The following is a 23,771-nucleotide window of genomic DNA, read 5'->3' as shown; positions in this document are numbered from 1 at the left end:
AAACTCCCCGCCCCCCCCCCTCCCACGCCAGCGGAGGCGGCGCGGCCCAGGCCCGTCCCCAATTGGCGGAGGCGGCGCGGCCCGGGCGCGTGCGCGCGCAAACGCCCGGATGGGCCGCGGCTTCCGGCGCGCTCCCCATGGGCGGCAGGGGGCGCGCGTCGCGGAACCTCGGGGGGCTCGGTTCCTTTAGGGGCCTGCGTGGCCCTGGGTGACTGGAAAGGAAATAGAGCATGAAGCCGATCCCGAGGCACGGTCCTAACTCCTCTAACCGGTATCCTACCGCTTTGACTGCCAGGAGGCTCCTTCCTTTGCGGACTAGTGTGTTCGAACGCCCCAGTGGCCTGGGCCCCGAGAGTGGAATGGTCGCCGAGGCTCAGGGCGTCGTGCTTCCGCGCGCCCCGTGAAGGGAACTGGGAGCCTCGAGGGACACCCCCTATTCCAGCCGCGAAAACCCCCTGGTGAGGAACAGGTATCGGTCCGGAAGCGAGTGCTCAGTTCTGGGTCTGGGCTGTGACCTGGGTCCCCTTGCTCGCTCTCGTCTTCAGCTTCTTCCCAGCACGCAGCCTTTGTGCTATTCGTGGCGGGGGGCGCGGGGCACGTGGCCCTGTGGAGGTTTTGTTGGGAGGAGGTCAGGTTGTAGTCGCCCGGAGGAGGGCGGGGTTTGGGGCCCGCGCTCCTGGCGGGAGGGGGCGGGGGTCTCCCTGGGAGCTCTGGGCGGAGGTCACATGGGCAGGGGCCGGCGGGGCCTGGGGCCACCGGCCCCCTCCCGCCTCTCGACCTCGATGATTACAGGTGTCTGTTGGGTTACGTGTGTGAACTGGGCGCTGAGTCTGGGCGAGACTGGGCTGGTCCTGTGGGCACGTTGACTCAGCTTTTCCTCTTGGGCTGGTCAAGTTCGGACACGTTCCGAGTCTGCAGTAAAAGGAGCTAAGTCCTGACTTGTCTCCCGCTGGGGCTATTTAAACCTTGCCTTTTCCCTACTGTATTCACTGGCGATTAGAGATAGATACCTGTGGTCACAGAAGTACAGCAGTTTTTCTGTACTGATCGGGTAAGAACCGACTTGCTGATAGGTTTAGTTTTAGTAAAGGTGTTATTTTGAGGCATTATTTATCTCTTTCATATATGACTTTGTTTTTTCACAGAAGTTTTGTTATTTCAAGTTTTTATTGTGTGTGTGTATGTGTTTTTCCCTACTTGTAGGCAAATGTGCAATACCAACATGTCTGTGTCTACTGATGGTGCTGTAACCACCTCACAGATCCCCGCTTCGGAACAAGAGACCCTGGTTGGTATCAGTGTTTCAAGTGGAACTTTTATTTTTATTTTTTATTTTTTTATATTTGTTTTTTGATCAAGTGGAACTTTTAAAATAACTTATTTTATGAGATGATCAACTAAATTCCACAGACTTGAATTATAAAATGACTCTTTAAATAAAATTGTATGTTCTTACCTTAAATTCTGCTATCTCAGGCATAACTGTGTGGAGTAAAAGTTAACTCTAGGAATGAGTATTTTCGTAGTCTTTTACCACCGAGGTTTTAAAAATGAGTTCCATTACATTCTTTAGTGTGGATTCTGATGTTTGTTAAGTGACCGATTTTTTTTTTCCTATTTTGACCTTTCAGTATTTAACTTTTTAAATGATTTCTAAAAGCTGCAAAAATAATTCATGCTTGTTGTAAAGCTTTTAGGCATTACAGAAATGTGTAAAGTAAAAACTGGAAAATTCCAGTCCTCTCTTTCCTCCATGTCTCCTTTTAGATTTTTTTCTATGTCCATTACCCACATATATATTAACATGTGAATTTAAATCTATGTTATTCTGTTTGTTCTACTAGAACAAGATTAAATTAGAGGTGTTCTACAACTTGCATCTTTGTCAATAAATAAAATATGTAGAATTCTTTTTTTCTACTATACCTTATCCAATCCAATACAGAATTCTTTTTAATGGCTGCACAGTATTCCATAGCATGAGTATGTGATTTTTTTATTATTTATGCCTTTACTGATAGATTTATAAAAATTGCCTCCTGTTTTTGAGTATTACAAATAGTGCTGCTTTGTATGTGCATCCCAACACAAGTGTTATGTGACTATTTCTGTGAGAAAGGGCTGGCAGGTTAGTTCACTTGGTTAGAGTGAAGTGCTGGATAACACCAAGCACCAAGATCAAAGGTTGGCATCCTGGTACTGGCCAACTGCTGGAAAAAAACTTGGAAAATATTTCTGTAAGAAAGATTTTGGAGAACTCCTGAATCCGAAATTAAACATGTTTGATTGCTAATAGTAACCTGCTCACCAAAAGATTGTAACAGTTTTCACTCCTGCTACACTGAATATTAGTAACCTTTAATTATTATTATTATTTTGGTGGGGTTTTTTTGGCCATTTTTCTGGAAAAAGATACTGTGCCATTGTTTAAATTTATATTTCCTAAGTCTCTGGAAAGGTTTGGCATCTTTTCATTTGTTAAATTACTTGCTGCTTCTGTGATTTGCTTGGTCTCATTTGTTTTTCTTTTAGGTTTTTTGCATTTTTCTTAATTTGAGTAGTTCTCTGTTTCAGTGTATTTAACTTTTGTTATTTACAAGTGTTGCATTTAACTTTATGTTGTCTTTTCTGCATTGAGAACATTTTTATGAAGTCAAATTTGTTGACTTTTGTTTTTGAATTTTGTATCATGCTTTGGAAGAACTCTCCCATCCCCAAATTATGCAAATATATTCTTGTATTTTCTTATAGTATTTTAAATTTTTACATCTAGATCTTCACCTGGAATTTATCTTTTTTTTCTTAAATGTAAGAAAATGTGTGATGAGGACAATTAATGACTCAATTCTACATTTATTGTATATTTTAAGTTTTTCAATTATTAAATAATATTTGTTCTGTTGATTAGCTGGAAATAGGCAGTTTTTTAAAATCTGGTTTTGAGAGTTAGATTCCACGTGGGGATGCTGTCAGATTTCAAAGTTAGACACAGGAGAGGGACATATTGAAGAGAGGTACTGAGGCACCAGTTTGTGGAGATGGCAAGCTGTAATATTTGATACTTGAGTTTTGCACATTTTGATATAGCAGGAACAAGGGAGAAAGAACATAAGCACATTATTACCGTACCCCCTTGCCAATTATTTTCTCAACACCCCTTGCAAAACCTCTAGATCAGGGTCAGGCAAACTATAGCCTATGGGCCAAACTTGGCAAGCTGCCTGTTTATGTAAATAAAATTTTTCTGGAATGCAGTCATGCTCGTTGCTTTACAAAGAATCTATGCTTTTGAGTTAGAACATCTGGCACAAAAAGCTTAAAATATTTACTGTCTGAGGGCCGGCCCATGGCTCACTTGGGAGAGTGTGGTGCTGATAGCACCAAGGCCAGGGTTCGGATCCCTATATAAGGATGGCCAGTTGGCTCACTTGGGAGAGCGTGGTGCTGACAGCACCAAGTCAAGGATTAAGATCCCCTTACCGGTCATCTTTAAAAAAAAAAAAAAAAAAATTACTGTCTGGCCCTTACAGAAAAAAATTGACCCCTGATCTAGTTCATCTAGTTGGCAGGCTCTTTGAATATAGGTCATAGGTTTGTAATTTTTTTGTTTTTTTTTTTTCAGTACCTAGCACTTTTTGGTGCATAGTAAAACTTCAGCAAGTGTTTGTCAAGTAGATATTTGAAATGTAGACCAACTAATAGAAAACATGATATAGTAGGAAAAAAATGCTGAATTGTAGTTGAGGGATGGCAGTTAACAGTGTCAGATCAGCTCTTAATTACCTTTGTCAGCTTGGGTTAGTTATTTAAGTTCTCTAGACTTCAGGAACCTAATCTGTAGAAAGAGAAGAGTGGTGACAGGACCCACCCTAAAGATTTTTTTTGTTTTTCTCTTGGATTCTCTAAGTTAGCTTACAGAGTAAGCTCATTGAATCTCAACCACATATGGTACTTTGTAAGGTTTTAAGCAGATGATAGAAATAGCTGGAGGAAAAAGAATAGTCTTCACTGTTTTGTGTTGGGTACTGTTTTTGATCACAACTAATACTTGATGATTTCATTATATTTGCATAATAATTAGATCCTCTCTAATTATTTTTTTTCAAAATCCCTTGACAGCCTGTAGAATTCAGTTTACATTTAGTAAAAAATTATAACTTATTTTTTGAGGTATAATCTTGTGAAATTGTTAAACATAGTGTCTGCTGCCTTTATAGGACTTTATGGACACATTTGTTGCTGGACTTATAGTTCTGGAATCATTTTGAAAGTATAATAGCAGCTCTTTTTTCTTTGTAGGTTAGACCAAAGCCATTGCTTTTGAAGTTGTTAAAGTCTGTTGGTGCACAAAAAGACACTTACACTATGAAAGAGGTAAGCTGAACTAAGTATAAGAGATAAAGAGATAAATTGTCTTACTAGTTATATATAGACATAGTTTTCAAGACTGGGAAAGAAATTAGCCATCTGGAAGGATTTTTCAATAACAGCAACATTGTTTTGTGGTCATTTGGACTATATTTTGGAGCTGAAAATCTAATGATACTTGAGTTTCATTTCTCAGCTAGGAACTCAGAGACAAAGGGAAGCCCTGTAGGGATTCTTGGCCTTTCTGTGCTGTGAACTCATTTGGCAGATTGGTAAAAGTCTTCTTCAGACTGGTAACTCCTTCTCAAAGTCATGTTTTTAAGTGCATGAAATAAAATACATAGGATTACAAAGGAAACATATTAAAATACAGTTATTAAATAATAACTAGTTTGTGATATATAGTTTTTTATTAACACATTAAATACATTGATCGGCAGATCTAATAACTAACTTCAATGTAGTGAGGAATATGTGGTATTTTAAGATTTTTGGCATAAGCATAATACAATATGAAAACACTTGTGATTTTTATTGGTGACAAAATCACAGGTACTGCTAATACTGTTGTGATTTGTTGCCTACATTTGTAATTGAAGGAAAAGCTAAATTTGTTAGAAGTTAGTGGGAAAAAGATAGAAATTTGTTTTTTTTCCCATCCAAATTAATGGACCCCCTGAATTCTATCCAAGGACTTCTTAGGCATCCCTGGATTCCAGGTTAAGAACTTCTGCAGTAGAGATACATGAGTACAGTATACTGATCTTTTCTGGGATAGAGGTGAGCTGATTCATGAACATATGTTCTATTTAATGGATATGACATTCAATGTATTGTTCTCTAGCTTTATAATTGTGCATGATTTTCAGTGAGAGATTGGGCCATCTTAGGCCAAATTTCAGTGTGAATGAAATGTGCCCGTTCCGCATCTCTCCCATTAGTTTATGGGGCTCAGATTATTAAAATACTAAAATTCAGGCCGGCCAGTGGCTCACTTGGTAGAGTGCGGTGCTGATAACACCAAGGCCACGGGTTCGGATCCTATATAGGGATGGCCGGTTTGCTCACTGGCTGAGCGTGGTGCTGACAACACCAAGCCAAGGGTTGAGATCCCCTTACCGGTCATCTTTTAAAAAATAAAATAAAAATAAAATAAAATAAAATAAAATAAAATACTAAAATTCTGGGCCGAGCCCGTGGTGCACTTGGTAGAGTGCTGCGCTGGCAGCGCGGCGACGCTCCCGCCGCGGGTTCGGATCCTATATAGGACTGACCAGTGTACTCACTGGCTGAGTGCCGGTCACGAAAAAACGACAAAAAAAAAAAAAAAAACTAAAATTCTTTCTTACTTTGGGATAGTGGGGCACGAAGAGATTCCAGACCCTTTCATTTTCAACTGTACTTTTTTTTTTTTTTTTTGGCAGCTGGCAGGTTTGGGGATCCGAACCCTTGATCTTGGCAACTACACTTTTATAAACTTCCTTAAGGGATGTTGGGTAGAAGGAATCTAGGTTCTCTTCCTTCTCCCTTTCTTACTGCCTGTCAGCCATCTCTCCAATCCATAGCCACATAGGAATATTCCTTTAAGGCTAATGCTTGCTTAGCTAGTTAAGTCCATAGAGAATGCTTGCAGGAAGTGCCAAGTTGAACAGTGTTTTTAGGGCTGTTAACTTGGAATTGACCTTATTATTGTTATATAATCAGTTAAGGAAACAAAGTATGAATTTAGCAGTAAGTAGAAATGAGAAAATTGATTAAAGCCATTATAAACACTTACAATGCTTATGCTAAACTGTGAGTATAATGTGTATATTGTCTGAAACAGTTTTCAGTTACGGGATCTTTATTCTGGGGCACTTGAGAAAGTGATGAAAGCTAGTGTGGGGTAATAGAAAGATCATTGGAGTAAGAGTCAGAAGACCTGAGATCAGTTTCTTTATTACTAATATGGTGATAACAATTCTATGAAATAACAGAAAGATGAGATAATACTTGTAAAAAAAAAAATACATTATAAACTGTAAAATGCCATACATATGTAGGTGATTATTAGTAGGCTTTACGTGGATATCTTAAAATGTGTTGCCTACTTCTTTGTCTTAATGGAGCACATAGAATAAAATTTAACTTTATATTAATGGTTCAAGGTCACTATTGATTATTTATTATGGTATAGATTATATTACTATCTTTGAGGGTTTATTTCACTTACTGAATTCTGCCAAACTGTTGTGTAGATATCATTGGTCATTTTTTTGTTTTTCTCCTCTGTGATGATATTAGAGGCTATTGGGGTATGGGGTATTTATGACTTATTTACTAAATGTCTCCAGGTCATTGCCATACTTAGTTGATTTTTTTTTTCCCCGATACTGCAACTTTTTATTGCTGTCAGTGGTTTTGTATTTTGCTGCCTTTTCCCTGATGTGTTAGTACCTAGATATATGGGCAGAGATAAAGTCTGCAAGAACAAAAAAACATATTTTAAGGTTTATTTAAGTAAATTATAAAAGCAGTTCTATTTCCATCAAATCAAAGGAAAATGCTTAAAAGCTGCTTCTTTTAGAGTACAAAATGGTGGTTATTCTACATGGTTGTAGATGTAGTTGTTGGTTGTTTAACCCTGTTCAGATGAATGGGGTATTATTGAATGTAAATGAAACTAGCATTTAGTTTTCTTTAGTGCTGAGAAATCATATTTCTATTTCAGGTTATATTTTATCTTGGCCAGTATATTATGACAAAACGATTGTATGATGAAAAGCAACAACATATTGTATATTGTTCAAATGATCTTCTAGGAGATTTGTTTGGAGTGCCAAGCTTCTCTGTGAAAGAGCACAGGTAAATTCTTAGTTTAGTCCATTGTGAAAAGCCAGCTGGGCAGACATTTCAGTTCACCTCCACCCTCACTCACTTTTGTTGGAGGAAAATTATTATGTGTAAAGGATGCTGATATTTAATTTCTTAGCTCTATAGCATATTGTTTGAGAACCTGAGCTCTGGAGTCTTATAAAACTGTCTTTCAGAACTAGCTCAGTCATTCACTAGCTGTGTGAGTAGGTAGATTGACCTAACCTCTCGAAACTTTAGTTTTTTACCAGTCATTTTTATATTATGTGCAGATGTGTGTTTTAATGTACTTGTGAACAGACTACAGTATATTTAATTTCATCTTGCTTCTCAATTTAACATTATATAAGCATTTTTCCATTGACAAACCAATTCTGTTTAATATCTATTCCTGTTATCATTTTATACTTGGCCTTGGGTTATAAGATCTAACTGTAAATTTAAAAAATAACTTTATGGGTGATTTTGTAACACTTGAGGTTAAATCTTCTGATAATGTTTAGAGGTGTTTCTGATATCGAAAGCATAGTCTTAAAATTAACTTTGACTTGAATCCTAATAGGTTGTGAGATTAGAAACTGGAGTAATAACTGACATGAAAGAGGATATGAATAGGAATACTGATTTTTCTGGGTTTTAGTTGCTGTATCATCATTCCCAAGGGTGAAAACAGATAGTTGGGATTGGTACTTTACCCTTAACTTTGAGAATTAGAAATGATATCTTATGACAGATAAACATTCTCTAAAATCATTAGTTTAAAAACAAAAAGAAAAATGTGCCATGACATCAGTGAATGCTGGGATAAATGAATTGTCTTCCTATTGGGATATAAGCTCCATGAAGGCAGAGGTCTATTTCTGTTTCATTCTTAGTTTTCCTGAGTGTCTAGAATAGTGACTGGTACATAAAAGGTTCCCAGTCTTTATTTATTGAATGAATAAATACTGCTTTATCTTTTGGTAAATTTTAAGATCAAGAAAAAAAATCCTTTAGATGATTGGTCCAAGATTGATGAAAGTCAAGATATAATCAAGTTTTTATGTGGTGGGTTTTGTATAAGCTGCTACTTTTTTAGGCAGTTTGCTTCTAAGCACAGAGCTAGGAAATTTTTTTCCTCTTTGAAAATTTTCTAACCTGCCTCTGCTTGCACACCCATTCCTTGGGGTCTGTTGGTAAAGTCCAAACAAAGCACATTTTAGGAAATGGAGAATTGAAATCTTTCACCTAGAGATACCTTAGTGATTATTTAAAGTAACTATGTAATTATTGTGTTACTAATTATTGTCCTTTTGGGGGCCTAAAAGTTTGCTTGTGATATAATTTGAATGGCAGTCATTTAAAATATGGTTTTGAGTGTGTATGGTAGTTTTATATTAAATACACATTTAAAAGGCTGGTTAAATTCAGTTTAATAAATTTTTATTTTAAAATGTACATCTCTTGATTTTTTTTTTTTTCTCCCTACAAGGAAGATATATACAATGATCTACAGAAACTTAGTAGTAGTCAATCAACAGGGTAAGTTAATTTTGAACACCATAAACATATACCATAAAAACATTTTGAAGATATTTTTGTATACATACATATTCTATAATTGTGATTCTTGTTAAAAGTTGCCTTAATTATATATTAATTATAATAAAAGTATGATAAATTTAGCAGAAAGAAATATGTATGAGCTAAAAACCATAATACTAAGGTTCTATTGTAAAGTTAGATATCCTGTTACATCAGTTTAAGCCTGGGGTATCACAGTTAGGATTTGTTTTGGAAGGTAGATAATTTCAAAAGCTTCTGCTTAGAGGTGTGATCAAACCTTGAAAAATGTATTGCAAGGCTTTGTGAAGTAGTATAGTTACCTAGGTAGAATCATTTGAAAAGATGGGTCTTTGTTTTTGTTTTTGTAATAGACAAACTACCACTTTGTGTAGGTAAGTGGCATTTCAATTCTCTACTTGCAGTTCTTAATTGGTCATTTTTTAGTCACATCTCCCTTTGATAGTCTGATGAAAGCACTGGGTTCTCGGTCCAGGAAGTAGCACATACACATGTACAGTGGTATGCTGATAAGTGTTTGACAACCTGCTCTTCATGGGAAAAGCCCTGGTTTGTAGTGGTTGTTGATTTCCATGGTGTAAATACTCCCATTTTCAGGCTACAAACATGGAATTGGAAGAGATGTACACAGTTTGCTTTTCAGTGTTGGCAGGAGCTGGCTCCAGCACATTACAGCCCTCCTAAAGTCCATTCTCGAACTACAATTAAGAGCTGTTCTGAGAAGCTTGTTTAAGTCTGGCTGGTTGCTCAGTTGGTTAGAATGTGGTGCTAATTATACCGAGGTCCAGGGTTCAATCTGTGCACTGGCCAGCTAATTAAAAAAAAAAAAGCTGTTCTTATATGAATTGACCACTCCCTCGTGCTCCCACTACCATATTCAGATTTTATTGTTATGTTGCTTTGTTACACTTGTTTGTATTTCTGTTTCCTGTGTCCCATTCGGGTTTGCATTCTACATCACACAGTAAAGTATTTTAATAATAATGTGTTTAGTAAATGTGTTTCAGGACTTGCCATTTTCAAACTTTTTATGAAATCAAATGATGGCAAAATACACAATTAATAGTATCTATTGTAGTATTTTGAGTTTTCTGATGTGTGTATCTCTGACGCATTCATTCATTCATTCATTCATTTAAATAAAGCTTGGCAGATTACTAGGAAAATTGTATTAATGAGATGGTAATCTGTAGATTATTTGCATTATTTCCATTCTGGGTTTGTATTAGGTTTCAGTTTAGTAGAATTAACTTCAAAACTCTTATCAGTATTTTCAACCTTGTGACACCTAATGTTTACTTTTTATTACATCTGTTTTGTAACATCTTTATTATACTAAAACAAAATTCCTGGGTAATATAACTTACCATGTATAACTTAAGAAAATCAGTGTAATGCCTTACCTATAATATAAAGAGAAATTAATAATAATACATGATTTCAAAATGGTAATGTTCAGGCATGACTTCACTCTTAAAATGAAATGTTTCCAAGGGTGTAGTAAAGGGTATTTGATTGTGATCTTGGATAATTATATATACCCCAAATCTGAAACTTCGGCTTTTGAGCTTGAGGTCTGTACATCCAACTAATGAATAAAACCTGAGTAACACCCATTTTGGTTTGCTATTTTACCATCACCTTCCTAAAGTTTCTGTCTTGGGAATGGTACCACCCATTTATTCACTCAAGATAGAATCTTAGAATTCTCTTAACTCCTTTCTCTCTTGCCTTACATATTAGACACCAAGTCTTGTTAATTTCTTTTTTTTTTATTTGTGTCTGCCTGCCTGACCCTCTCTCCCCATCTCCCCCTCAATTTCTTTTTAATTTCTCTGAAATTGATCTTTTTTCCATGCCTTAGTTTAAGCTTTAATGTTTTTTCTTTCATATTATTGCAGTTACTATGTAATACCAATTTCTCTGCCTCTGTCCTCTTTTTCTTTTCGCTAGAGTGATTTGTCACTCTTCTGCTTAAAATTACTATTACTACGGGTTCATTATTGCTCTCCAGATATGATACTTTCTGTGAACTAGGATACCAGTTTTATTTCTTGGACTGAAATCTTTTTAATGGTCAGTGGCTGCAACATTGCCTTAAGGAATCCGAAGTAATGGCTGGGAAGAATGCCATGATGTGGGAATGAATGTGGGAATGACAGCATGAGTGCTGCTTGTTGACATTCTTATGCTGTTTGACATTCTTATGCTGTTAAACACACAGGATCCTTTACAATCTGAACCTGCTTACATTCTGGTAATAATGAACTACCTGTAGTTCCTGCAACAGGAACTGCTGGTTTGCTTCTGGATACTTTCTCACACAGTGTTCCCTCAGTCTGGAATGGCATTTCCTTGCCCTATTTCCATATATTCTTTTCTGTTTGTTTGTTTTTGGTTGGTGGCTGCTAAGGGGATTTGAACCCTTGACCTTGGTGTTACAAGGTGGCGCTCTAACCAACTGAACTAACCAGCTAGCCCTACTTCCATATATTCTACTACAAAACCTTTCCTGATTCTTTGCTCCTCAAACTTTCCCCATCCCTACCAAATAATTATTGTTCCATCTCTTCTGTTAATTTATCTTATAATACTTCTTTTAATATATTTATTATACTTTATAATTACACTTTTATGTGTCTTCTGTATTAAATTTGAATTATCCTATTTACATCTCCAGTATTTAACATGGGGATAGTGCCTGGGAAATACATGTTTAATGTTTGTTGAAAGGTTAAATTTTGTAAGGGTTTGTGTTGGACTGCTATGTATTAAATAGTCTTTTCTAATTTGTGATTGTTTTTATTTTCTTGCAGAACCATCAGATTCAGGCACATCTGTGAGTGAGAACAGGGATCACCTTGAAGGTGGAAGTGATCAAAAGGTATTGTTTAAATACATTTCTCATTCTAGTATGATGTTTCTTGAAAATTGGAAAGGTTACTTAAAACAAAGAATTTTTCAGTTCCTGGTATTATAAGAGTAGTTTGTCATTATTTTATTTATTTATTTTTTTTTTCTTGAATGCTTAGGGCCCTATGCCAGAGCTACAGGAAGAGAAACCTTCATCTTCAAATTTGGTTTCTAGACCATGTACCTCATCTAGAAGGAGAGCAATTAGTGAGACAGGTATATATGAATATTTATTTGGCACATTCAAACAGCTTTTTGGTGTTCTTTCTCTAATGAAATTAGTGCTTTTAGACTTAATTAAATTGTTCTGCTTTTTTAGTTTAGATGAATGAATTTCTGAGTTTCTTTTATTCTTGATTTTATTTGATGTACAAATTGCTTTCTTAGCAACATTTTTCTGCTCACTATACATTCAGAACAGTATAGTCAGCTCTCTATTATCAAGATAAATAGAGGACAAGAGTATAAACTATTTTAACCATTATTCTTAATCATCACAGTAGTTAAAAATTTTAATTTTTGTTTTTAATAAATGATAAAACATACCAGTGAGTTTTATCAAGATCAACGGTTTAGATCCCCATACTGGCCAGCTGCCAAAAACAACAACAAGAAACTAATGAGTTTTAAAACAAAGAAAGTAAATAGAGGTAAAGAAAATAGCTAAGAACATTTTTGCAGAGAAAAGATAGTAGAGAGGAGGCTGTTGCCTGACCAAAAGTCATAAGAGGAGGTTGGCTGGTTCATTCATTGGGGTAGAGTGCAGTGTTACAAAACCAAGGTCAGGGATTTGGATGGCTAGCTGCCAGAGAATATAAATAAATGAAATAAAATAGCTTTAATTAAAAAAAAATTTTAAGAAGTCATAATAACTACAATTGTGATTCAAGTGAAAGAAGAGTTCAGATCAGAGTGACGTAGAATAGATAAACCCAGACTATAGTATCTTGGAACCAGCAGCAGAGGCAGTAAGGGCAGAGGATGTCTTATTAAATTCATGGAACTAGAACAAACGGGTAGTTATTTGGGGAAAAAATTAAGTTACATCTGTACCTTATGCCAAAATGAATTCCAAATCAGTTTAAAAGATAAATGCAAAAAATTATAACATATTTGAAAGATAGTCACTTTAAATTTGAGTGTTAGTATGTTTGTTACATGAAAAGTTCCCAGAGATCAATAGAAAAATATTAAAAATTCAAATAGCAAAAAGGGCAAAAAAATACCCCAAGTTTCTCTGTCAATACAGATGGTTAATAAATATCGGGAGAGGGTAAATTTTGATGATTTTAGCTTTACAGATAATAAGAAATGCTAAAAGTGTCTTTATTGGTCGGTCAAATTAGCAAAGATAAATTTTTTGCTCGTAATAACTTTTGTATAAGTTGGTTAAATATTTATGGATTATATAAAAATAAAAAAATTAAAAATATTTGTGGATTATAAAAAGGTTTAGAGTTCTTACCATTATCATAGTAACTCTACTTCTAGGAATCTGTCCTAGAGATATAATCAGAAATTCAGATTTATATTTAGAGATATTAATTACAGCATTATTTGTAATTGAAAACATACCATATATGATGGTACAAAATGTCATTGCCTTGACCACTGAGGCATCTTTCTGATTCTGCTTCTACTCTTGCCCTTTCTATACTTTCACACACTACCAATAGAGATTGTAAAAGAGCAAATTGGGTTGTGTCACTTCACTTAGCTTCTCTGATTACTTACCATTGGCCTTGAGGTAAAGTCAACACTTTTACCTTGGCCTACAAGGACCACCCCCTTCCCTGTTTTTCAGGTGTACTGATTGGTTCCTCAAATAAGTCAAATTCTTTCCTGCTTTAAGGCTGTTCGCTAGTCTCTTTTTTCTGCCAGGAGCCCTTCTACTTCAACCTTGCAAGACCTCCTCATTTTCTATTTTTGCTTAAATGGGTCAGAGAGACTCTTTAAATACTCAGAAAAGTTGAGCTCATTATAGTTTGTACATAATTTTGGTTGCCTTGATGTTTGAATGTCAGCTTCCTCTGGTGGCAGGCATGATGGCTGACTTTAACTTTGTATACCCATTGCCTATTACTGTGACTGACATGAAACAGATACTCAAATTTGTGGACTAAATGGTTCAATTATGATGAACAGTATATGAACCTATATCATGGATACCATATTCTGCAACCATTAAAAGTGATATAAAAGAGTACCTAAGAGAAAATAACTCAGAAATTGTATATATAATGTGATTCAAATATGTTTAAGAAAAGGAAGTAAAAAGCTAAATAAATGAAAACTGGAAAGTTACTACACTAAAATATTATAGTCTCTTAGTGGTAGCATTACAAGTAACTTACATTTTGTGTTTCTTATCTTTTCGTTTTCTTTAGATTTCTACAGTGAGTAGTATATTACTTTAATAATAAGAAAAAAAAGCCCCAATTTTTTTTCTGTTTTTTTGTTGTTGTTGTTGCTGTTGGCTGGCCAATATGGGGATCTGAACCCTTGACCTTGGTGTCGTAACACCGTGCTCTGACCATTTGAGCTAACTGACTAGCCCTTGGTTTTGTTCTACATGTTTGGCTCTTTAATCCACTTGGAATTTATTTTTATGTCTGGTATAAGGTTGGACTCTTATTTATGTTTGACAGATTTGGCCAACATTCTGACTTTTTATTCAGAGATAATTTATTATTTAAAATAAAATGGACAGTTTTCACTGATTTTTGATTTTTTGTTGAAAAGACAGAGTACTGAAGAAATTGAGACATTAAGAATACCTTCTAAGTAAATTAAACACTTTTGGTTCTTTTAGGCATCAAAGATGACATCTTACATCTTTTTTCTTTTTCTTTTGGGAAATCTTACATCTTGAAGTTTGGTTTTGACAGATAAAGTCTGAGAGTATTTGGTTAGTACAGGCTCTAGATGGATTAAATTAATTGTGATTTATGGAGATAAAGTCCTGAAAGAAGATTAGAAAACTTAAAAAAAAAAGTGTTCGGCTTTAACTCTCAGTTGGACAGATCTAATAAAACAGTGATGACTTTTGAAACGTTAATAGTAATTCACTATTTTTCTCTGTTTAATTTCATTGAAACTAAATTTCAGTACCAGTAAGTACTTGAGACAGCTCAATTTCTAAATCAATCACAATACAGCAATTTAATTACCCTTTTTTTCCTTATATGTCCAGAAGAAAATTCAGATGAGTTATCTGGTGAACAACAAAGAAAGCGCCACAGATCTGATAGTATTTCCCTTTCCTTTGATGAAAGCTTGGCTCTGTGTGTAATAAGGGAAATATGTTGTGAAAGAAGCAGTAGCAGTGAATCGACAGGGACTCCATCAAATCCGGTAATATTCTCATTTTAAATAAAACAAGACTTTTATTTTCAAAATCCGGTCCAGGTAGTCCTAGTAAGCATACAGATAAAAAGCCACGTATATGATAGGAGATTTCTGCTAAACACAGTGGTAAATTTTACTTTCAAATAAAACTGCTTTATAGATCTGCCTTGCCTCCAATCCCAGGTTTAAGGATAAGGGTGGAAGATAGCAGAGTTAGCACTGATATTGTTACCAATATTAATAGTTATCAGTTTCACCCCACATATTAGAAAATCTTTGTGGACCACTGCATCAATAGTAAATTGAAATAAATTGGAGTATAGAGCAGTCTGAGAATTTGGAAGTTGTATTTTTTAAAAAATAAGAGAACAAAACTGAAAATTTGGTTCAATTAAATATCACAGGATTATAAGGCAAATTTGTCTTAAATGTTTAGAGTAAAAATATCTTTTATTACAGCCATCAGCAAGTAAGTCAACACAGTTCGAGCTTAACATTTGCCATACATAGGTCTAGACATCAGGGAAGGTGAATTTACTAATACTGTGAAATGTGGGTATGTTATTGTATGGATGATGCAAGAGTATTGGTACTTTTAGTTTACTGATACAATATTCCAGAGTATCAGCCAGGAGTACCTAAGAAGAAATGTCACTGAAAGTTTGGTGAAAAATTTTTTGTTAACAAGAATGCTTGGCAAGTGGAATATTTTCTTATTAAATATTTGCCTTAAAATGTTATTAAAATAGAACCTTTTTTGTGATGTGGCAGTATCTCGTAGTTATCATTTTGGATATTAGTGATAATTTTATAGTTCTCTAGAAGATGTGGAAGACTGAACCAATTATGTTAGTAATCCCATTCTTACCTTTCATGTATTCTTGTTACTCCTGTATCATCTTTACATTTTTCTCTTCTAAAGCAGTGATTATATGTCCTCTGGTTAGACATGTCCTCTAGTTAGTATTAACAGAGCTGTTACTCATGCAGGCCACTAGATGGCATGGTGAGCTCCTGCTCAGTGTGAGAGCAGGATTCGGTAGATGTTTAAGTTCTTTCTATGCCAGGTTCCATGTAGTAGTGGAATTGGCACTTAGAGATAAGTGGTAATCATGGTAGATATGGTTCCTGCACTCATGGGGATATAGACCGTCAATAACTTTTGGGGGGGTGGCTGGCTCATGCAAGGATCGAACCCTGGTCATTGGTGTTATCAGCACCACACTCTAACCAACTGAGCTAACTGGCCAGCCCAACCATCAATAATTAAATAATGAAAACATTTAATAAATCCTATGAAAAAATGCAGGTTCTTGAGAGCGAATGTGTGTGATCTGAAAATTGAATCCAATTAAAGAAAACTTGATGAGTTCACAAATGCAAGCTTGGTTAATTTTATATCTTACAAACGGCTTAAAAAATAGAATTACCACATCCTGTTGAATCTGTCTTTGTTAAAGTTGTATCAGAATTATAGCTAACTGATATTTAGAGTACTTTTTCTTGCTTTGTACCTGCGACATGCCTTGTTATCAAAACAAGATAGGAGAGTACGTCTTTTTTTCTTTTTGTTAGTTCTTTCCTACCCTGTTATAAAATTCTGTCTATTAAAAATCTGTTGTTTTTCAGCCTAAGGTCCCAAGTTGTGAAAACTTTAAGTAAGGGCAATCTTTTTTTCTTCATTTTAGTCTACCTCATATGAGAATGTTATAGTCATCTTTTGGTGTCATCATTCACCAGTTTTTGAAGGGAGTTAAAGGAAAGTGCATTATTCCTCTTCTATCTTTTCTTTCTTTTGGGTTTAATAAATTGGGGAACTAAGGCTATATTCTAGGCTCTGTACTAGTCAGTTTATATTATGATATTTTATCATCTCAGCAGCCTTAAACTCCATTTGCTGATGGGAAAACTAAGACTTGGGAATTTTCAAATAATTTGTTTTAAGTTCCTACAATTAATAATTGTCACAATTGGAATTCAGAGAAAACTAGGTATTTCTGACTACAAGAGTTAATATCTTTTCAGACCAAGCCTATCTGATGCTTTAAAAATATGTAATGTTTAACAGTTTGGGGGTCGTTCTGTTCTGAAAATTAGTAACTTTTTTAAACAACTCAATATTGTATTCTTCATTGTACCCCAGAACAGGGGTTAGCAAACTTTCTGTTAAGGGACAGATAGTTAATTATTTGGGCTCTTCAGGTCATATAGTCTTTGTCACAGCTACTCAGCTCTACTGTTGTAATGTGAAAGCAGCCACAGACAACGAGTATACAAATGGGCATGGCTGTATTCACTAAAACTTTATGTATGAAAATAGATGGGTAATGGGCTATGGTTTGCAGATCCCTGCCATAGATGAAGTAGTTGTAGCCTTTAGAAGTTAAATGATATGTCAAAGGTTAAGCCATTTAATCTAGAATAATAATGTCTGTATTCTGACTTCTAAGACAATGTACTTTTTCCAATTGTGGCCTTCTGTTTAGTATATGTTTCTACTCTTAGACACTGACAGCAAATATGGGCCTGAAGGTGTTACTAGATTCTTGTACAATTTACTAAAGTCTTAAAATGAGGAATCAAATGAGCAGATATGGAATTTTAAAAATAAATTTTAAAAATTCAGCAAGCTTTTCAAAAGACATTATTCTCCAAGTTCATGAAAACAATATAATACATATTGTATGTTTTGTAGTTACTAGCATTCTACCAATCTGAAATCTAAAGATGATTAAGACAAGTCTTAGCTCTCAAAATATGTATCATTCAGATGAGAAACATGCACACGAAATTATGTTTTGCATAATTTATGTGGGAGAATATATAATCAATAATAATATACAAATAGTAAAGATAACTAAAGGTGGAAGAGCTCTTTCAGTTATGGTATTGATAGAGGATTATCCCAAGAAGGATGAGTAGGATTTAGATACTGTCAAATTATTCCAGTTAGAGAGGGAAAGTGTGGAAGTTGAAGTGCCAAGATTGGTTTAGGAAACAATCCAAGTCTGGCTAGATCGTTCATAAAGGACAAGGGGATGTCTGGTTGGAAATAAGATGAAAATGTTAATACAGTCACACTTTATGAATCTGTAATGCCAAGGAGCTTTGGTCTTTTTTCTTCATGTAATGGGGTTTTGAACAGGGAAAATGATATTAATGTAGTGATAACCTTGAATCTTACTCTAGAGCCAGTGTGCAGGATGGATCTGAGGAGGAAACAGAGGCACAGGGATGAGTTAGGAAGCTGTTACAGAGGCTAAGAGGTTAGTGTATATTAAGTCACATCTTTTTCTCTCTAATTTTAGGATCTTGATGCTGGCATAAGTGAACATTCAGGTGATTGGTTGGATCAGGATTCAGTTTCAGATCAGTTTAGTGTAGAATTTGAAGTTGAATCTCTTGATTCAGAAGATTATAGCCTTGGTGAAGAAGGACAAGAAGTCTCAGATGAAGATGATGAGGTAGTTTTTTTTCTCTAATTATATTAGAAAATTATTGAGTATTTTCCACGTTCATTGAATTTGACATTGAAATTCTTCAGATTTCACTTGAAATCCTCACCTTGATTTGTTCAAACTAGAATATTGATTTGTGGACTTGAGGCTTTCATAGTTCCTTATTATCTGATTTATATTCTTTTTTTTTTTTTAAAGAACACTTACCATCAAGTCTGATTTATATTCTATATTAATACTAATGCCAAGAAGTCAATAGGACTTAATGAACATTCTTTTAATGATCCTTTCATTTTAAAAAATATTTAATTCATTTTCCCTCTTTTAATGTTACCTTGCTTTTTATAAAAGTAAAACATGCATACAAAGTCTCAAATAGAACCCCTAGATTTATTTCCTGGAATTGACTACCTTCAGCATTTCTAGCTGTATACCTGTTATTCAATATCTCCATATTTATAAAATAAAAACGCTTAATGCTGATTGTTTTATTCAATCACAACATCATATCATTGACTTTTACAATGGTGGGTGAAGATTTTACTGTCCTCCATTTTTTCCCCCTTTACACTCACTCCATTTGATCATTGTCTCTGAATTTCTTATGTATAGTAATACATGCTATTTGTTTAAGACTTACCACTAAAAAGCCTTCCTGTTTGAAGAAAAAAGGTAATGAATTGATGTTAATGAGTTTATTTTATTAGGTATATCGCGTAACTGTGTATCAGGCAGGGGAGAGTGACACAGATTCATTTGAAGAAGATCCTGAAATTTCCTTAGCTGTGAGTATATGTCTACTTTTTTAAGGAATCAAAAATAACACTGAGCTCAAGATTAAAAAAATAGTCCTCTTTCTGAAATGTGATTTTTATAAAGTTTGTCTTATTTAAAAGTCTGAATGATTAAAGATTTTTTTTCTTTTATTTATTATGGTGGGCTCTGTTGCTACATTTTTTAGTTTTATGTGCTAGAATTTGAATTCTTTTTAAGACTTTATTGAGAGTTTCAAGTGTGTACAGCATAGAGAATAGTATAATATATCTCCAGTGTATTCATCACCCAGCTTTCACAGTTATCACTGTTTTGCCCATCTTGTCAAATGCAGACATTTTTAATACTGATTCATATTATAGAATGTGGTAGGATTTGTCGTTAAAGAAATTTTTTTGTTTGTTTGTTTTTTGGTGGCCGGCCGGTATGGGGATCTGAACCCTTGACCTTGGTGTTATAACACCATGCGATAACCAGCTGAGCTAACCGGCCAGCCTGCTATTAAAGAAATCAAGACCTAAATGTTTCTCTGGGTTCCTGAGGTATTAGAAGTTTTTTTGTAGAACTATTATTTCTTTAATTTTGTTCTTACTGATGCCTTTTATTTGAATAGGGAAAAAATCCATTTTTCTGAGTTGGAAAGAGTACTAGTTATCCAAATGTAAAAAAGTGAAGTTGTAAATTTTTTTTTCAAAATTTTTGCTATATTAGAAAATAATTAGTTGACCCCCTTGACATCAAGTTGAGTAAAATATTTCAGACATGGACTTGCAATTTACTGGACTCTTTGAAACACTCCGCCCCAATGTTACAAGACCTTTGTCTTTGGTTTTATGAGCTAGTGGAAATACCTTTGACAACTTGGAAGGACCAGTGTGGGATCTTATTGCTACTGTCTTATGTCATTTGTCAGGCAATCTAAAAATGATCATATTATTCATGGCACAATAGGAAGGAACTCTTATGGCAAGTTTTACTTGTAAAGTGTCCTCAAGCAAGAACTGTGCTTTATTTAAGGAGAGGAGATAAGGATATGTTTAGTAAAGACGCTGAGATGTGGGAGAGTTTGTTATCCACATTGCATGGTGAAAATGTTTGGGAGAAGACAAGTTGGGATAAGGAAGAAGCACTGAACAGTTACAGAGATGAGAACATAGGTGGATAGGCATGTAAGGGGCATTCATTTTGGATAGCAAACAAAGATGACTGGTTTTAATTGGCAGTGATTGCTGAGAAGAATGTTTTAGCATTTCCCTTGTAGATGGAATCAGAGAACACTCATTTGAGCCATGGGTTTAGAGCACTTGTAAGGTAGTCTTTGTCACTAGTGGATGAGGAAGTCTTTCTCTAGGAGAGGCAGTTTTCATCTAGATTGATGGGGGCACTCTAGTAGGCACAGTGTCCACAGTCAAGCCTTTAAGGGAGTGGGTCCAAGCCTTATTACAGAATAAAAGGTCCCATAGTACTTGCTTCAACTAAACGAACCAGCTGTATCTATCTGTGTTCTCAAACAGATGAGTACGTGGTTAATATCACAATGAATACATTTTTAGTTTTAGGATTCTTCAGCATGGTATGGCTAAAAATAAACGTACATACAATCTTATACTTGAGGAGAGACTGTTACATGTTGACTGCTTTTCAAAATCTTTATTGTACAAAATGTACAAATATACAAAATGATGTTTGGATATACATGTGCATAGTGAAATGATTATAACAGTCAAGCAAATTACCATATCCTTTGTCTCACGTAGTTACCTTTTTTGTGTGGGTGGTAAAAGTACCTAAAATCTCTTAGTGAATTTCTAGTATACAGTACTATATTATTAACTATAGTCCTCATGCTGTACATGTCATGTTGGGTTTTTTTTTTTTTTTTTTTTCCCTTTTTTGTGACTGGTAAGGAGATCGCAACCCTTGGCTTTGTGTCATTCGCACCGCACTCAGCCAGTGAGCGCACCGGCCATCCCTATATAGGATCTGAACCCGCAGCGGGAGCGTTGCTGCGCTCCCAGCGCCGCACTCTCCCGAGTGAGCCACAGGGTCGGCCCGTACATGTCATGTTTTATAGGAAATATGAAATGCTAAAATTGAGCTGTGTGATACATTTCACCTTAGCCATATCGAAGTTTTTAGCATTGCTATGGCTAGTAATTAATGGGTTACAGAAGCTAACTTTCTTATTTCATTGAAGGACTATTGGAAGTGTACTTCATGCCATGAAATGAATCCTCCACTTCCACCGCATTGCAACAGATGTTGGGCCCTTCGTGAGAATTGGCTTCCTGAAGATAAAGGGAAAGCTAAAGGGGAAATCCCTGAAAAAGCCAAACTAGAAAACTCAACACAAGCAGAAGAGGGATTTGATGTTCCTGATTGTAAAAAAACTACAGTGAATGACTCCAAAGAGTCATGTGTTGAGGAAAATGATGATAAAATCACACAATCCTCTCAATCACAAGAAAGTGAGGACTATTCTCAACCATCAACTTCTGCTAGCATTATTTATAGCAGCCAAGAAGATGTCAAAGAGTTTGAGAGGGAAGAAACACAAGACAAAGAAGAAAGTATGGAATCTAGTTTCCCCCTTAATGCCATTGAACCTTGTGTGATTTGCCAAGGTCGACCTAAAAATGGATGTATTGTCCATGGCAAAACAGGACATCTTATGGCATGCTTTACATGTGCAAAGAAGTTAAAGAAAAGGAATAAGCCCTGCCCCGTATGTAGACAACCAATTCAAATGATTGTGCTAACTTATTTCCCCTAGTTGACCTGTCCATAAAAGAATTATGTACTTCTAACTATATAACCCTAAAAATTTCAACAACATGAAATTTATTTACACCTATCAAAGCGAGAAAGTGTCTCAATCCATGTAGCATTTATATCTTTAGTATAATTTATCTGCTTTGGAGGGGGCATAGTGAATATTTACTTCCTTTTAGGAAAGGTTCCCTTCTGTTTATATTTTATATTTGAGTTTTAATGTAATTTGAATTGAATGTATAGCTCATCCTTTACTTATACCCCTTATATTTTAAATAATTTCCATGTAAATGAGAAGCTTTTTTTTTTTTTAATGTAAGTAGGACTTTTTAAAATTTTTTATCATTCACTCTAATTGGGCAGCTCCTTGCTGGTTTTTTTTTTTTTTTTTTTAATTTATTTATTTATTATTATTTCAGCAGTTGGGAGGGAAAGGGGAGAAGGTGGGAGGAGGAGGAAGGGGAGGGTGTGGTCAAGGCATGTGGCACCCACCTCATTCTAAAAGGGAAGCCCAGGGGGCGTCTGACTTGGGGGGTGGGGTGGCTGAGGCCCTTGGCTCCCCTCAATCTCGTAGCCTGGGGTGCTTCCAGCAGCAGCTGGTGGTTGTCACTGGGCTGGATGCAGGTGTTGGGGGGCGTGGCTAAGGCCCTTGGTTCCCCCACTTCCCCAGCTGGGGAGCTCAGGGTGTTCTAGCAGCAGCCTGGTGGATGGCAGCCTAGTGGACGTTGCTGGGCTAGATGCAGATGTCGGGGGGGGGGGGGCTGAGGCCCTCAGCCCCCCCCCCCACCCTGGCTCTGGAGCCCATGGCACTTCCGGCGACAGCCTGGTGGTCATTGCTAGGCTGGATGTGGATGTGGGGGTGTGGCTGAGGCCCTCAGCCCCCCATTGCCCCGGCTTGGGAACTTGGGGCACTTCCAGCTGTGGCTCAGTGGCTGTCACTGGGCTGGATGCAGGCGCCAGTAGGGTGTGACTCTGGTCATCACTGGGCTAGATGTGTGTGGTCACCAGGGCCAGCCTTGAAGTGGTCGGGGCTCGAAATGGTTGGAGTGGTTCGTTCTTTCTCTCATCTTGGCTTTTTCTGCCTTCATGAATTCCGTAGGTCTCTCCTCTTCCTCTAAGCTCTAGCAGCCCCAGCCTGGCAGTTTGTTGCTTTTTAATATTGTAAGTTGGTTGATTGTGGGAGAGGGCGATGCTGGGTACCGTCTATTCCTCCATCTTCATAAATAGGACATTTAAATGTAATTTATTTAGTACATTTTGTGTAAGCAAATGTGTGAAAGATTTAATATTTAAACTTCATATACTCTTAAACCTCTTTAAACTCTTTACTCTTTTGGAGCCTTTTCAAATACTCTTTCCTGATTAAAAAAAAAAGTTGGTAATTATACAGGGTACTTCAGAAAGTTCATGGAAAGTTTCATAGGATTTCTTAATTCTATTTTTCTACGAAGTTTTTGAAGTACCCTCATATTTGGTGCTATGTAAGTAAAAATGTACTTTTTTCTCTTCTAGACTCTTGTATAGTAAGGGATAGGTGGTAATGATGTCATCATTTGAGAATAGCCATCATTTACACATAAAAAAAAACTTTTTTAAGCCTCTGTAGTAAAATTTGGAATTGTCCTGAGAGTCTCACCTGGTATACCAGGTCCTTTTTCACACCTAGTTTTAGGATTTAGTGTAATCTATCATTTCCCCTAAGTTGAAAAACAGTTCTAAGAC

At 36.0% G+C, this 23,771-nt stretch overlaps 1 protein-coding gene across 5 annotated transcripts; it reads left to right on the top strand.

Annotated features, from left to right (window-relative positions):
* Positions 1-125: 125 nt before the first annotated feature.
* On the top strand, positions 126-22,136 carry MDM2 (MDM2 proto-oncogene). 5 transcript variants are annotated; one of them, XM_063075087.1, is made up of 11 exons: positions 126-458; positions 1,204-1,288; positions 4,300-4,374; positions 7,079-7,212; positions 8,693-8,742; positions 11,601-11,668; positions 11,817-11,913; positions 14,891-15,051; positions 18,354-18,509; positions 19,211-19,288; positions 21,475-22,136. In XM_063075087.1, exons 2-11 carry the CDS (start codon positions 1,208-1,210, stop codon positions 22,048-22,050), a joined length of 1,476 nt encoding a protein of 491 aa, XP_062931157.1. In that variant the 5' UTR covers positions 126-458; positions 1,204-1,207; the 3' UTR covers positions 22,051-22,136. The 5 variants fall into 5 exon arrangements, with proteins under 5 accessions (XP_062931157.1, XP_062931155.1, XP_062931159.1 ...); XM_063075085.1 differs by having other exon boundaries at positions 126-469; XM_063075089.1 differs by lacking the exon at positions 126-458 and adding an exon at positions 745-792.
* The last annotated feature ends 1,635 nt before the right edge of the window (positions 22,137-23,771 follow it).

Source organism: Cynocephalus volans, chromosome 12 (assembly GCF_027409185.1).
Source record: "Cynocephalus volans isolate mCynVol1 chromosome 12, mCynVol1.pri, whole genome shotgun sequence".
Lineage (NCBI taxonomy): Eukaryota > Metazoa > Chordata > Mammalia > Dermoptera > Cynocephalidae > Cynocephalus > Cynocephalus volans.
Note: the sequence above shows the minus strand (reverse complement) of the source record. Positions and strands in the feature narration are given on the sequence as shown.